This window comes from Peromyscus eremicus, unplaced genomic scaffold (genome assembly GCF_949786415.1).
Source record: "Peromyscus eremicus unplaced genomic scaffold, PerEre_H2_v1 PerEre#2#unplaced_407, whole genome shotgun sequence".
In the NCBI taxonomy this organism is placed as follows: domain Eukaryota; kingdom Metazoa; phylum Chordata; class Mammalia; order Rodentia; family Cricetidae; genus Peromyscus; species Peromyscus eremicus.
In genome coordinates, this window is record NW_026734643.1 from 90,094 (window position 1) to 106,298 (window position 16,205).

The 16,205-nt window shown below is 36.0% G+C and overlaps 1 protein-coding gene across 1 annotated transcript in view; it reads right to left on the minus strand.

The window, feature by feature from the left end:
* Positions 1 to 16,205, minus strand: part of LOC131901798 (alcohol sulfotransferase-like) — a 30,503-nt gene that overhangs the window by 11,689 nt on the left and 2,609 nt on the right. Inside the window, exon 3 of the mRNA XM_059252874.1 lies at positions 14,669 to 14,795. Within this exon, the coding sequence (XP_059108857.1) occupies positions 14,669 to 14,795 (127 nt within the window). The remainder of the gene's footprint in view (positions 1 to 14,668; positions 14,796 to 16,205) is intronic.

The following is a 16,205-nucleotide window of genomic DNA, read 5'->3' on the forward strand; positions in this document are numbered from 1 at the left end:
GTATGGAAAGCTAGTACAATAAAAACTTCTTAAAATATATACACATATGATGACAATCTAAATAATATTACCAAATAATGGGGGAGATCATGTTCCAAATGACCATCTCTTGTCTGGTATTGGGTTACACCTAGTGAGTTCTTGGCCAAAGGGATTCCACAGGACCCCTAACACAAGCCTTTGCCAAGACTATAGTTTGCTCTCCACAAACTGACAGCAAGGACTCATTGCTGAAGACAACACCTTTATCACTCATCAACCATGGAGATGCTGGTGATTACATACTGCTGTCAGCTCCACATTCCATCATCGTTATTAAAAGATGGTACTATGCATACTATCAAAAGAGAAATGTAAACATTAATCTAGCCACAAATACTTTGATCTACAATTTTGTCCTGAGAGATATGCTGGAGTAATGTTTGCACAAAGCTCATGGGAGGAAATAACCAATAATTTATTTTACTTAAGGCCCACTTCATGAGATGGAATCTTTACCTGACACTGCTTTGCTGACCAGAGGTTAAATAGCCTGGGGACCTAGTGTAAAGGAAACTAATACTGATCTAACAATTTAGTGACAAAATGACTCCTAACGATATACTGCTATGCTCAGATTTGTGCCTTGTTCAGCCATCATCAGAGAAGCTTTCTCATGAAGCTGGCAAGAACAAATAAGAGACCCTCAGACAGACATTACACAGAGTGGATACTTCTGAACAAATCAGTTCTTAATGGTATGTTTCCACTAAATCCCTCCAAAAATCCCTCCAAAACTCCTCCTCAGAAGAAGAAAGCGTAAGAGCCAGAGAGGAGGGAAGACATGAAGAAAACAAGGCCCTCCACATCAGCATGAGAAAAACACATAAGAAGCCACATTCTGAAGCATGCTGCACTGTGCTCCATGTCTGCACCAGTTCTCTACTTATAAATTAGAGTTTCTACTTTCATGATTTTATGGGCTTCCCAAGTGTTCAATCACATGGATCTCTGATTTTTGTGCCATAGTGATGCTTTTGTTCTGTTGATTTGTCTTGTCCAACTCTAAGATGATAGTATTGTTTCATCATATTGTGTTTTATTTTGTTAAACATTTAAAAAATAATGAATGAATGAATGAAAATCTAGCCACTAGGGTAAAGGTTAACACCTGAACTGTCATTTACACCTGCCTGGAGAGGGAAAATTAGGCCTCTCCAGTGCAGTGACCCTGTATATATCAACCACTTCAGGGCAGTCTTCATGTGCAGGAGTAAATGACTGACATATAATAGACTCCATAGTTTTTGGGGTGGTGGGAGCGCTCACACTTTGTTACACTTTGGTGTTTTTCTTTTGTTCCTTTTTTTATTAGTATTAGAAATTTTCTATTCATTTTACATACTGACCACCATTCCCTTCTCCACCTTCCTCTGACCCCCATAGGCTTCCCCCTCAGCCCACACCCCCATTCCCATCTCCTCCAATGTGAGACCTACGATGGGGAGTGAGCAGAGCCTGATACTCTCAGTTGAGGCAGGTCCAATTCCCTACTCCTGCACCAAGGTTGTGTAAGTTGTCCCACCCTAGGATGTGTGGACTCTCAAAAACCTGCTGTGCACCAAGGATGGTTCCTGATCCCACTGTCAGGGGGCCCATTAAGCAGAGCAAACTACACAACAGTCTTGCCTATGCAGAGGGCCTAGTCCAGTCTCATAGTGTTTTTCTCTTTTGCTATCGTTTTCATTTGGGGATTTTTTTAAAAAAAGAATTTAAAGTTCGGTGTGTAAGGAAGGGGAGACAATTTGGAAGGAATTGTGTGAGGGACAGAATATGATCAAAATATATTTAAACTGCCATGTGTGGTGGTGCTCGTCTTTAATCCCAGCACTCATTAGGCAGAGGCAGGCAGATTTCTGCGTGTTCTACAAATTGAGTTGAAGGACAGACTCCAAAATCTACACAGAGAATCTCTGTCTCCAAAAACCATGCATACATATATATATAATTGTTTTAAACAATAAAAAATATAATATGAGAAATCAAAGCAACAAAAAAGAAGATAGAACTATCAGCAGCCTTTGTCATCACTAGAATCTACTTCTATAAGGTTAGCAGTGGCTGTAAAATTGCTTCTCCTTAACTAAATTTTTGAAGAATTCTGAAGGTGGACAAGTATTTTTTCTGACAGATTGTTTGCTCAGCACAATTTTGTTTTGCTCAGTAAAAAGTACAATTGATATCTTTATCGTTGATATATAAATGTGTAAATGATGGTTATATTTCACATATAACTTTCAAACTACTTAAATTTTTGAATTGCTGATCAAATGAGAATACTTTTTTGCTTATATGCTTGGTTTCATTATTATGTGCCCATCATTGGAGGGAAGATTTTTTTTTAATTACATGAAAATAAAATAGACGAATGAACTTCAAAATTATTTTCCTTAGTAGTCTTTTGAAACAAGGTCTCTTGTACCCAAGGCTGGCCTCAAACATATCAGACAACCAAAGATGGCCTGTAGTTCTGAGTCAGTCTCTATCTCTCAGTGCAAGGTTTACAATCATGTGACACCCTGACAAAATATGATTTTGTTTATTTTTAAAGTAAGAGATATTTGTGACACACACATATTACTTAAACATATTTATGACTTGCAGTGGGACATTTCAATGAAATGAAACCTGCAAAATAACATAAGGGTATGGCCTATCAGAGTATTTAGATATATTTCATTACTTAGTGTTGAAACATTTTAGATATTCTCTTCTAAGACTATTGAAATTTCCAGTGTCATCTAGCTCACCATGCAGAAACCCTCAGTACTTCAGAGCACAAGACACCTTATTCCCTGAAAGGTTGAATGCCTTTGTCCCTCTTCTTTTCATCAAAGAGAGATGGCATACATTTCGGCACACCAGTGGAATGACACTATTTACCCCTTCCCCACTACCACTGGATTATCAACTGTATCAAAATTGTTGCATAGACAGAATTGAAAAACCACTAGAACAAGTTTGAGCTTCTCCAACCTACTTCAGGGTCAAGTAGGGTGACTAGGAGGCTGGAGAGTAAGTGACAGATGCATCTTAATAAAGGAAATAGGGTATAATATCACATTTAGTGACTCTTCATGATCCTACCAGTGATAGAGTAGGTGGAATAGGGATATTGAATAATGTAGGGTGCTGCATGGGGTGAATTGCTAAAGGATTTTGTGATTGCTGTAAGAATGACAGTTACCTTTTTCATGTCTTCATAGCTCAGTAACAGGAAGTTGTCATTTCCTCTCATAGACAGCCAGTCACGGGTGTGCTCAAACCATGATCCATATAGCACTGTGTGAAAGGGGAAGGAAATTATTGATTACAAAGAATAAAATTGAGGTCTGCCTATTATTATTCACTTTCCACAAATGGCAGAGAAATTTACTAAGAAAAACAAAACCAGTATTTACAGCATTTAATGTGATATTTTATGTAGCCATGTCAGAGGAGCATTAGGTGGCAACTGAAGATCAGTAGGTTGATCCACCAGGAAGGAAAGTTCTAATGGGTGAATCTCAGATAGGTAAGGCCTCAAAGGCTTTGGCTCTAGAATGTCTTTTGCTAATGTTGCACCTTTACATTTTTGCCGCTGCTATTTTCCTATGGTATCTAGAATGGTGTGAATGTATGTGGGAAAATCCCCACTTCCCTTAATTTATTATGACTATCTCCGGGAAATATCCTATTCTACCGGGCATTTTTATTTGTGAATTATTGTAAAAATTATTTCCTCCTAAGCTATTCTGTTTAAAGCAATGGTTTTATACAAAATAATAGTGATAGTTTAAATGGGATTTTGGTAATTTAGGTTCTTTAATAAATATAGTAATTGATTATGATAGAGTTTAGTTTCGTAGGGAAACTAATAAAGTCAAAAGCAAGATATGGTGTTTCCCCTGCCCATGATAAAGCATGGGCTGCAGAGAATAGAAAACAAGAACAAGGAAATGTCACATACCTAGTTTCTTTTGAGGATCCATATGGATTGTGGTTTAGGTTAATGATTAAGAAAAACAATTGTGCTGTAGAATATTATTTTAAAGTATGTTACTTTTTATGTTGCATTTGTTTAACGCTGTGAAGTTGTGTTATGGTACTTGTCTAAACACCCGATGGTCTAATAAAGAACTGAAGCCAATAGTGAGGCATGAGAAAGGACAGAAGGGGCTGGCAGGCAGAGAATATGTAGAAGAATTCTGGGAGTAAAAATGATCAATGAATGAGAGAGAAGAAGGAGGACATCAGAGTCAGCCAACCAGATACACAGCCAGTGCCAGTAGGAGTAAGAGTAAGAGTAAGATTTACAGATGTAAGAGAATGGGAAAAATCCCAGAGGCAAAAGAGAGATGAGTTAATTGAAGTTAAGGAAAGCGGGCAAGAAACAAGTCAAACTAAGCCCAGGTGTTTACAAGTAAGAATAAGCCTCCTTGTGTGATACATTTGGGAGCCGGGTGGTAGACCACCCAAAAGAGTAAAAAATGAACAAGAACACAATTGTGTCCCAGAAGTTAAGCTAGCTCAAGTTCTTTTAATCTTAATGTTGAGAGATGTGACATGGGCTTCAGTGTGCATCATAGCTAAAAAAAAAAGCTTTCAATATGACTTATAGATAGGATAAGATAATTTTGTTAATAACTTTGAGATGAAAAACTTGGGGAAACCATCTAAAGTTTAGAAAGGCACATAGTTGAGTGAGGGACTCATCGAGGTCAAGAAACAAGAACAAAGCAGCCTAGTTATTATTTGCAGATGGATCTTTCTTGTTAGGATAGTTTGGCAATCCAAGATGATGATTAATTCCTTAATGCCTTAAATCCTGATAATTAATTCAAAGACAGTGATTAATAAATGCCCATTTATGCCCTCTGCTTCCTGATACAAAAAAGCTATTGATGAATGAATACACAATCTGAGTATTTAAAAGACAGAAGAATGATTGTTTTTTATACATAATAATTTGGGTTTGTGATTCTTTTAAGATTGTTCATAGGATTACCATTTGAGATAAGTAATAAAATTATTGATCCTTCCTTTGTAACCACAAAATTCAGCCTGGCAGTAAAACAATCGTTGAGAAATATATCTTACTGGCTTATATTCTGTTAATCTATATATATTCTTTTAATCTATACCAAGTTGCTTGGATATGAATGTATGTGGGTTCGTGGGATAATTTGTTTTACATCCATAATATGTAGGATGTTTAATCACTTGAGGGAAATTGGAAATTATGTTTTCTAACTCTATTCATTGTACTCATGCACGTGACAAATAGAATGTAACCACATTGTAAGTTTTATATTGCCTGAGAGATTTTGTTCAGATGTACAAGCTGTAAGAGAAACATAGAGGAAGAACAGAGAGAAAATGATGGAGAAATACAAATGTTTGTGCATGTTTCCTCCTTTTTTGTTGGCCCCAGAGAGTTAAATTTTGTCCTCTCTCTGGCCCCAGCGAATTAAGTTTTACACCCTCAGATAGTAAAGTCAAGTTAAGTGATTAGTTTGCTGACTCTATGGCTTCCTCTTCAATCCTTGAGCTCCTGAAGGCTGGTCATCATTTCAATGATACCATTTACCACACACACAAAGTTAGTAAGCAGATAAAATCCAGTTCATTAGTGAACTCATCACCTCACGGATTTACTACTGGTGCCATGAGGAGACATCCTATTGGCAAGTAGCAGTGACAAAGGCATGAGTTGGTAAAATGTGATCACAAGAGTACAAGAAGCCAGAGGATTCTGAGCATTTCCAGCTTGGGACTTTTTATTACCATAATGTCTGGAGAACTCTATTAACCCCTTCTGAGGGAGATCTATTCCCACTAACAACCACCTCTAAGGTTCCACAACTTGTGAATAATGAGTCCTTAAGACCAAAGACAGCAAATCATAGACAGCTAGAGATGTTCAAGGCATAGCCTTCCACATTCAACCCAATGTATCATTTACATTTCTAGTACTATTTTGATGTGTTTTCACTAGTCAGAGTGTCCTAACTGTTCCTGTCTAGTTGTGCTGTCTCTTCATGCCTCACCCTCCATTGCAGGCTTGTATTGTTCCCCATTATCTGAAGAACCAACTGAATCTAGTCAGGAGAGAAAGTAAGACTTAAGTCATTGCCAGAGAAGTAGGACACATGAATTCAATGAATCTAAGATTTGATTGAAACCTGGCGGTGATAAATGATCTACAGAGAATGTGTAGAGATAAAGTGAATTGCATAATATATGAGAGAATTAAGTTACTTAAAGAGATTGAAAGCTGGGCACATGTGATAGCTCAAAGATAATCAATTGCCTTGTATGTCACAAGACCTGAGTTTGGATCCTCAAAATCCATTCAAACATGGTGATGAAGCCTGTTTTTTTTAAACCTAGTACCCCTACTATGACATGAGAGGTGGTGACAGGAGATTGCCTACAAGCTTAGGACCTGCCAATGTGCCATACACAGGGATGTACAAGAAGGAGATTGTCTCAAACAAGGTAGAAATCAAGGTTCAACACCTGATATTATCATCTGTCTTTAGCATAAGAACACCTACATTTTCACATTTGCATGCACTTCATCATAAACACTAATACATACATGCATAAAAAGAAAAGCTAGAAGCCAAGTGAAATGATGTGTCACACATATGTAATGCAAAAATTAAGAAGGCAGGCGAGCCTGGGCTACCAAGTGAGTTCCAGGAAAGGCGCAAAGCTACACAGAGAAACCCTGTCTTGAAAAACAAAACAAAACAAAACAAAACAAAAAACCAGAAGGGAGAGCCCAAAGACCAGGGATTCAACGTAATTTTCAATTACATAATGAATTTCGTGTCAACTTGGGATACAACAGATCCTGTCTCAAAACCAAAAAAAACAAAAGCATGTTAGTGAGTGCACCAAAAATAAGCTAATAAGAAATATTGATAATAATTAATAGCAGTTCTGCTTTGGAAAATTGTCTTAAAAGGTAATTTGGGGACATGAATTACAAAGTGTATTCCCAACAAGGCTGTAGTTGGAAGATTTCGTGTGTCCTGACCTGCTGGTGATAGGGACACATCTCTCCCACTTGCATCCCCCCCAAGTAAATACACAGAAGCTTATATTAATTATAACTGCAAGGTCATGGCTCAAACTTTTTGCTAGCTATTTTTTATATCTTAAATTATCCCATAACTATTAATTTGTGTATCTCCACATGTTCTGTGGCTTTAACTGCATAACTGTGGCTCACTGGCATCTCTTCTCTCATTCTTCCTGTCTCTCTCTTTTAATTTCTACCCTGCCTCTAAACTGCCTTGTTATAGGTCAAATGGCTTTATTTATCAACTAATCAAGCAACACATATTCACAGAATACAGAATGACACTTCCTCACCATTTCCCCTTTTCTGTCTAAACAAAAGGAAGGTTTTAACTTAACATATTAAAATTACAAATAACAAAATAGTTATCAAGCAATAATTACAGTTACAATATCTAATCTATTTGTATTTTGTAAAATTAAAGAAAATATTCTATCTGTCCTATATGTGTGAGTCTAAGGTTTCATATTTAATTTAACTTTTATCATAACCAAGGGAAATTATAATTAGAACTATCTAGTCTTCAACTACATCAAAGACCCCAGAAGGATATATTACTTAAGTAAGCAAGAAATACATTGTACGCAACTTCCAAAAATCTAGAATGACAGAGAGAGCTGGCTACCTGAACAGTTACATGCAACATTGTTGCATCCTTAATTAGTCTATAGGCCTAGTGTCTCTCAGTTGCTTCTCTCTGTGTCCTGTGGAATGTCTGGCAGTCTCATCTGTTAAGTAGGTACCTGAAGAACCATCTTATCTTGCAAAATTCAGTGGTCACCTTTTATGGGTCCTGCATGTCCACTTAATTCAACATATTTATTGTCAAGCAATCAAGGCAAGGGCAATTTTTTGTCCGTTGGCTAACTTTTGCAACAAAGAAAGCAAACTTCATAATGAGTTTCTTCAAGGCCCATTATCTTCTCTGAAGTATACTGGTGCTGCCAGGAGCAGACATGTCTCAATGTCCAGAAAGTCAAAGTTCTTAAAATATTTTAAATTCCATATTCTTTAGGTCTTTGAACTGTTTGAAGATTACGTACATAATTGAAATATATCTATGTATATCTAGACAACTTAACTAACATGACTACAAGTTTGATTATCTTAGATGATTAACTATGAATATGTATTTCTTAATGATACATTACAACTTTAAATGAGTTGCACAAAAAAAATAATTCCAAAAAGAGTATAAATATACATACAGCACAAAAAATTAACTTTAAATTTGTATCAATAAACTAAAATCCATAGCAATGTAAAACATTTTTAAATAATAATCTACCCTTTCATCTTGTCATATCTATAACATTCTCTTTTCCTCTTGAGAAAGAAATTGTATTTATAATCCACCTGCTTTAAACAAAAATAAACATTTATAAACAATATTTTGGGAATTTAGGAGTAGCTTCTCATACTACCCCTGCTGATTGAGGGTGCTGGTAATCTTAGGGGAATCCTGAGAAAATGTGAGATAATGTTCAAGTCCTGGGAAGCCTGGTTATAACCATTCTTGACAGGTACCACCTGTTAAGGTTCAGGATGTCTGGCTTGATCAAATCTGAACCTTCTTAATCTGGAACAAATCCATAGCCTCTGGCTTTCTGTGGAAAAAAACGCAGAGCCTCCTTTCCAAAGCAACATATCCTTAGATCCAAATTTTTAAGTCAAAATACCTTTAAAATACATATATTGGTTTAACAAAGCAGCCCTTATAATCAAATGTCTTTCTACAGTTAAAAATCTCAATGACAACATAATCCAGACTCTGTGTATGATTTCCATCTTTATGTGGCTCATTTTTATATTACTTTTACTGTCTCTTTAAAGACTTTACTCTTTAAAACCTATTTTATATAACTCTCTATATTCCTTTTCCTCTCTCTTCTAAGCCTATATATATTTTTACACACACTATAAACTCTTTAGGGTTTATCCCATTTGAATCTGTCTCATTGTGAGTCTATTGCTTTAAACTGCAGTGGCTAGTACTGAAGTGACAGTCTTGGGTGCTGACTCTGCCCACCTCAGCTTTTCAACATGGTGGAGATAATTCACCATTGTCTCTAGGAGCCATGATGTCCACTGACTCCAGGAGGCTGTGGGTCTGTGCTTCCACCCAGAAATGTGTAGCCCAAAGCCTCTTCCTTTTTTTCTTTTGTCCATACCATCAAAAGCTAAATCCACAATGCAGCATGGGGATGCTTCTCTATACTCTGGAGGGAATCTGCCATGCTCAAGCCCACATGCCACAAACCTGCCATACTCAAGCCCTCAGGCTGCAGCTGGCCTGACAGACACACTAGGAAGCTGTTTTTAGCTCCCTTTTAGAATCCTTTTTTTTTAAACTTTCTCAAGTTTTGGGTGGAAATTCTTGCCCCATGTTGGGCACTAAATGTAGCTTGAGCTTTCCTGTGTCCTGCCTGGCCCACAGCCACCCAGAACCAATTTAAACACACAGAGGCTTATATTAATTATAACTGCAAGCTTTTTTCATTGTAGCTTTTATATCTTAAATTAGCCAATAAATATTAATCTATGTATCTTTAAATTTATTATATGTTACACTTTAATTGATAAGTATCAAATTATGAGACCTAGTGGCTGTATCCAACAACAAACAACCACAAAATTTTAGTGTTAGTGGTAAGTAATATTCAATAACAAGTCAAGTACATTCTTGCCACCTGGACAACTTCCTGAGGAAGTCTGAAAGCTCCAGTTACAAATATGTAAAGCATGGCATCTCATAATATGACAGAAAGGAAGATTACCATCAATAAAGCAACCTGTTGAGTGAAATCAAAAGAAGGTATGTATCAAGGTTATATGACCACATTAATAATTACATGAATGACCAGAGTGAGGTACATAAGTAAACTGGTAGAGAAAGAGGTGTGGGGGAAGAGGAGAGAGAGAGAGCAGGAAAAGTAGAAAGAGACTGGGGATTTTAAACACGTATATTTGGAGAAAATACAAATCTCTAGAAACTTGTGGATAAAGAAATAAATTTTCAATGGTTTATTGTATTTTTATTTTTGTATGTTTATATGTTCTTATGTGAGTACAAGTCTGTGTGTGTGTGTGTCTACAGAGCTGAGAGTGTTGGTTTCCTCTGAAGCTAGAGTTACAGGAAGTAGTGAGCCACTCTGTGAGGGCTCTGGGAAACAAAGCACCTTCTTCTAAAAAGCATTAAGTTCTTTTGGCCAGAGCCTTCTGTCAAACTCCTATGATAATATAATTTTAAAGAATAAGCTATACTGTAAAATGAAAAGTATAAAGTAGCACAAAATGATCTCCACAACAAATACATTGTAAATGAATTAAATAGTGATACAAAAAGGAATGGTGTGGTAATGATATGACAATGGGTAAAATGCTTATCATGTAAACCTGATGACCAGACCTCAGTCTCTATAAACCATATAAATTAGAAATGGACAACTGACTCCACAAGGTTTTTCTCAGGTTCTTCCAAATGTTCTGTGAGATGTGGGTACCACACAGACACTTATGCACACATGTACACTAGATCACAATAAATAAGAAAATTTTAAAAGAAAAATATATCATGGTGTGAAGGCAAGGTGAAAGATGTGGGACAATCCAATAAGAACAAAGATAATATAGGAAGAAGGTATGAGTGGGAATTCCAAGATATCTATCACTCTATGGGAAAAAATCTAAGAGGTGTTACATTAAAATTATCTACTGATAACTTTTTTTTTAATTTTTATTTTGCAATACAATTCAGTTCTACATATCAGCCACAGATTCCCTTGTTCTCCCCCCTCCCCCCCCCACCTTCCCCCCAGCCCGCCCCCCCATTCCAATCTCCTCCAGGGCAAAGCCTTCCCCACAGACTGAGATCAACCTGGTGGACTCAGTCCAGGTGGGTCCAGTCCCCTCCTCCCAGGCCGAGCCAAGGGACCCTGCATAGGCCCCAGGTTTCAAACAGCCGACTCAAGCTGTCTTCAGTTGTGTCCCCAGTGAGGTGCCAACTAGGTTTCTATTGGTAGTCAAAACCCACATTCCCACAGAAGATAATAATCATGGTTAAATTGAATGGGTCACCAATAAAGAGATGTGAAAGTTATAAAGGAGAACTGTAGGGAATGGGGGTTACTAAAGGTGAGAGGGAGATAACAGAGGGCAAAGGGTTTCAATAAGCAGAACATAATTTATACATCTTTGTAATTTCTTAAGAACAAATTCAATAATAAATTCATACAAAAGCACAAACAATTGCACATAATCAAAGCAACTTTGGAAAAAGATAGGACCTTATTTCAAGTTATGCTACAGAGATAGAGAAATGAAAACAGCAAAGCACTGACACCAAACAAACATGTGGATTAATTGAAATGAAAACCAAGACATAAGTTCACACAACTGCAGGCACTGTATTTTTGACAAAATATCAAAAACATGCATTGGAAGTAAGATCTTGGTATCTTTAGTACATGGCTTTTTAGAAACTAGATTGCTATGTGTAGAAGAATGAATTTCAATCTTAATCCTTCATCACACACACACACACAGACACACACACACACACACACACACACACATGTACACCAGTTGTAAATGTATCAAGACCCTCAACAGAAGATACAAAACTATGACACAGTTGAGGAAAATACAGGAAGTGCACTTTGAGAGGTAATCACAGGTAAGGACTTTCTAAATGCTACTCATCTCACTCAGAAAATAAGGCAAGTACTCAACAAGTGGGATCCCTTGAAATCAAAAGATTTCTATCCACTAAAAGAAATAATTAATCATGTGAAGATTCAGGTAATACAATGGAAGAAATCTTTGCAAGTTATATGCTTCCAGAAAATGTGTATCTAGTATCTAAAAAGAATTAAAGATAATAAAATATTCAATATAAAGAAAGAAATGGATCAAAATCAAAAATTCCTTGATTAGCTATCAAGAAAATACAAATAAAAACTAAAAACAACTTAGGAGTCTATCTTATCTATGTCAGAATGGCCACGATTATTTAAAAAAATTATGCCAGAGCTGTAACATAGAGAAAATGCATCTCAGAAATGACAACAAAAAAGACAAAAAAAGGAAAAAAAAACAAATAAATGTTTGAAGTGTATGTTGAAAATGTTTGAAAAGAAAAGATAATTTAAATACAAAGGAATGAGAAAGAAGTAGATGCAAGTAATGGACAGGACTGTTGAAAGAGTATATAGTCAAATGTTATTCTTGTTCTAAATTTCTCATGGATTTGGGGGTTTTGTGGTCCAAAATTGGGTGAAATATAAGCAATACTGAAATTATAACATTTAATATGATGTTTCCCAGCTTCTCTTTTGGATACCAATTCTAACTGTATATAAATTCAGTATTGTATAGACTTTGAGTTTCAATAATTTTGGTGAATCTGGTTTTTATTTATGTACAAGTTGCTTTATAATAAAATTTAGTTTTTAATTTTTTTAATTTTCAGAAAAATTGTGGGGAAAGAAAAACACTGTTGGGACTGAAAACTGCATAGCCATTATTTAAATCACTGTGGGAATCATTAACAAAGATGAAAACAAAAATTCATATGACCCAGCTATCAAATCTTAGGTATTTACTCAAACTAGGTAGGTATATACTACTATAGACTTAGATATATACAACTGCATAGGCACTTGAACAGTTGTGCTAATTGCAGCTCTATTCACAATAGCTACAGAACAGGTTTAGCCTAGATGCTCATCAATTGAAAATAGATGAGGGCCGGGCGGTGGTGGCACATGCCTTTAATCCCAGCACTCTGGAGGCAGAGGCAGGAGGATCTCTGTGAGTTCGGGGCCAGCCTGGTCTACTGAGCGAGATCCAGGAAAGGCGCAAAGCTACACAGAGAAACCCTGTCTTGGGAAAAAAAAGAAAGAAAATAGATGAGATTGTGATATGTACACACAATAAAATTTCATTCCACTTTAAAGATGAAATTAGGAAATTCTCAGTAAAATAGTTGCAACTGGAAAATATACTTAATGAGGTAACACAAGCACAGATAGACAAACACTGCATCTTTTCTCTCATACTTGGATCCTAGACACATTATTAGCATGTTTACCTTGATGTGTAAATAAAGGAGAGGAAGGTAGAAAAGAACCATTAGAAGAGAAGCAAGAAAAAAAGAGACCTTAAGGAGAGAGAAGTACCAGGACACATATGGTATCAATATGAATGAGGGAATATGAGAGTGATTGTGTGGATGCAAAAATGGGGTGGGTAAATAAGGGATAGAATTAACCAAAACCAAGAATATATGAAAATGCCATATACAAACTCATTAGTTTGTAAGCTCATTTAAAAATATATTACAGAGTTTAAATCAAGGCAGCTTTCATGAGCAGATACTACTGCTCCCAGAAGTTATTGGTTATAAAATAAAAACTGCATTGCTATTATTGGGATGCCTCCCTAGGAGTTGTTGCCTAAAATGGGCCTGAGGGTCCAAATAATATAGACAATTGTCATTATTGTCAGTTGCCCACAAAAACTGGTTGGTAAGACCCTATTTATTTATTTATTTATTTATTTATTTATTTATTTATTTATTTATTTTTGCTTTCGAGACAGGGTTTCTCTGTCTAATTTTGGTGCCTGTCCTGGATCTTGCTCTGTAGACCAGGCTGGCCTTGAACTCACAGAGATCCACCTGGCTCTGCTTCCCTGGTGCTGGGATTAAAGATGTGCACCACTACTGCCCAGCTAAGACCCTATTCCTAAAACCAGTCTTGTCACACAACATAAGGAAAGAAAACTGGTAATGAGCTGAAATATGCCTTTCTGCTGAATAGCCTTCATTGTAACAAAAGGTTTATGTACGATTCTAGTGGGAGTGTCTTGTCAATAATATTACACTCATCTATGGACACTGATATCTATATTTTAAACATCCATACAACATACACCCACTGGTGCAATAACTGCAATTGTGGTATCAGAGTAACCAATCATTTTCTGATTAAGAAGACTTCACATCTGATACAGTAAGCATGGTCAAGTATCCATGATGGGGAGGGAATAGGTCCTAGTGTTGTTGCTATCACTGTTGTTCTGTTAACCACAAGGTATAACATCTTCATTAGTACTACAAAGACTAGCTACTCCAAATATTGCCAGGATGGTTAGTCATAGGTCAAGCTGTAGCTGTGCCATTAGGAAGTGGCTTATGAGAACAGGAAGACTTCACAATTAGGTTTGTAATGGTAATGATCCTTGGATCAACAGGTGGTAGAGTGTAGAGGAATAAGACGGAGCTAAGAGAAAATTACAGAATATACTAAAGGCTAGAGTTGTAACCAAGTTAGATAACATAAATGACTTGGGGATTGAAGCCCAGAATTAAATAAACAGAATATAGAAGTGAGTGCTTGTAGTTCTAGAACTCATGAGGTAGAGGGAGGAGGAGCAGATCTTCAAGGTAATCCCTATCTCTATTGAGAATTCAAGGCCATCCTAAGCTATATCAAACCTTGTCTTCATAAATGTAACTGAGCCTCCCTCAACCCCTATATTTAACAGGACACTCACCATTTCCTTTGAGAAACCATTCAAAGTAAGTTCCTAGTGACTCTGGATTATCGATAAGTTTTGTGTTACGAAAGAAAAAATAAGCAGACACAAGAGCATCTCTGGGATTTCTGATGATATAGATCACCTTAAATGGAAAAACATGTAAATGAAGGTCAATATAGTCATAAACCGATTTTATCTGGCATAGTTTATATGAAAAGTCAATCAAATATCAGTGAGGTTTCTAAAAATTTTTATCATTTTTATTTGAACAAAATATGAACAGAAGTGCAAAATATCTATATTTATCAGAATCTTCTTTTATAATTTTGATTTACAAAAATGAAATAGCAAAATGACTGTGTTCACTAATTCTGTAAAAAAAACCAACAGCAACTAGAAAAAAACAAGATTGATTCAATACTTGTAAAGATCAATTATCTTACAGTGTAAAAGATTATCCATCCACTGTGAAAGAATGTCTTATACACATGGAATAATGCATACTATGTTAAATATATCTGAAAAATGACAAACTAATTGATTTCTGTAAGTGTAACTATAAAAGAAAACTCTCAAAAGAATCATGATGCAGAGTTTAATGCTAACATTTCATTGCAAAATGGTGAACACAAAGACCCATGAGCACTAAAAAATGCTGACACAGAAAGAAATAGACTTCCCCAGGGAAAAGCATAGCAATTGGTTATGCCATACCAGTTTCTTAGCCTTGAAAACATACATACAAGTAACATTGTACATACTGAGCAGATTGTACCAAGGTACTTAGGAATATGTAGATACATATATAGATGTAACAAAAATCATGAAAAAAACACAAATTTGAAAGAGAGAAAAGAGAGTTATGATGGTAAGCCTGGAGAGAGGAAGAGAAAGGGGGAATAATGTATTTAATTATAGTACAATCTCAAAAACAGAAGAAAAAATTTCAAAAAATATAGTATTAATTAATTAATGAAATTAATATTTTGTCCCAATGCTCATTGTGACATTATTATATAATTCATCTTTTAGGCCTTAATTTCTCCAGACAAAATTTTTCCAAATCCTGATAAGACACACATATATAGCTTTACGATCACAACTTCATTGTGATACTTTCAAGAGAGATTGTTTTCTACATTTGTCTTTGTGTTTAAGCATAAATACTTATAGTTTCTAAGGTGTGGGGACGTCCACAAAACTTTCTTATTAACAGTGAGCAATGATGTGTCAGAACCTGGATATTTCTGATTCCTTTAGGAGATCCCCTATCAGTGATGTCAGTGATTTTTGTGGCTACTGATTTTAATAGACAGCTAGACACAGCAAGACACAATGGATACAGATAAACCATGATTGTTGAACAATCTCTCAAATTACAGCATTAGTGCCTATTCAGGCTGCTTTCCCTATGAGCAACTCTGCTTGGGTGATTCACCCATTAGGTATGGGCTGTATGTAGAATCAATTTTAGCTAAATGACTTTGATGACAACAAAACAGTAATATCCACTGTACACTAGAGTTTGAACTCTACTTGACATGTATGTATA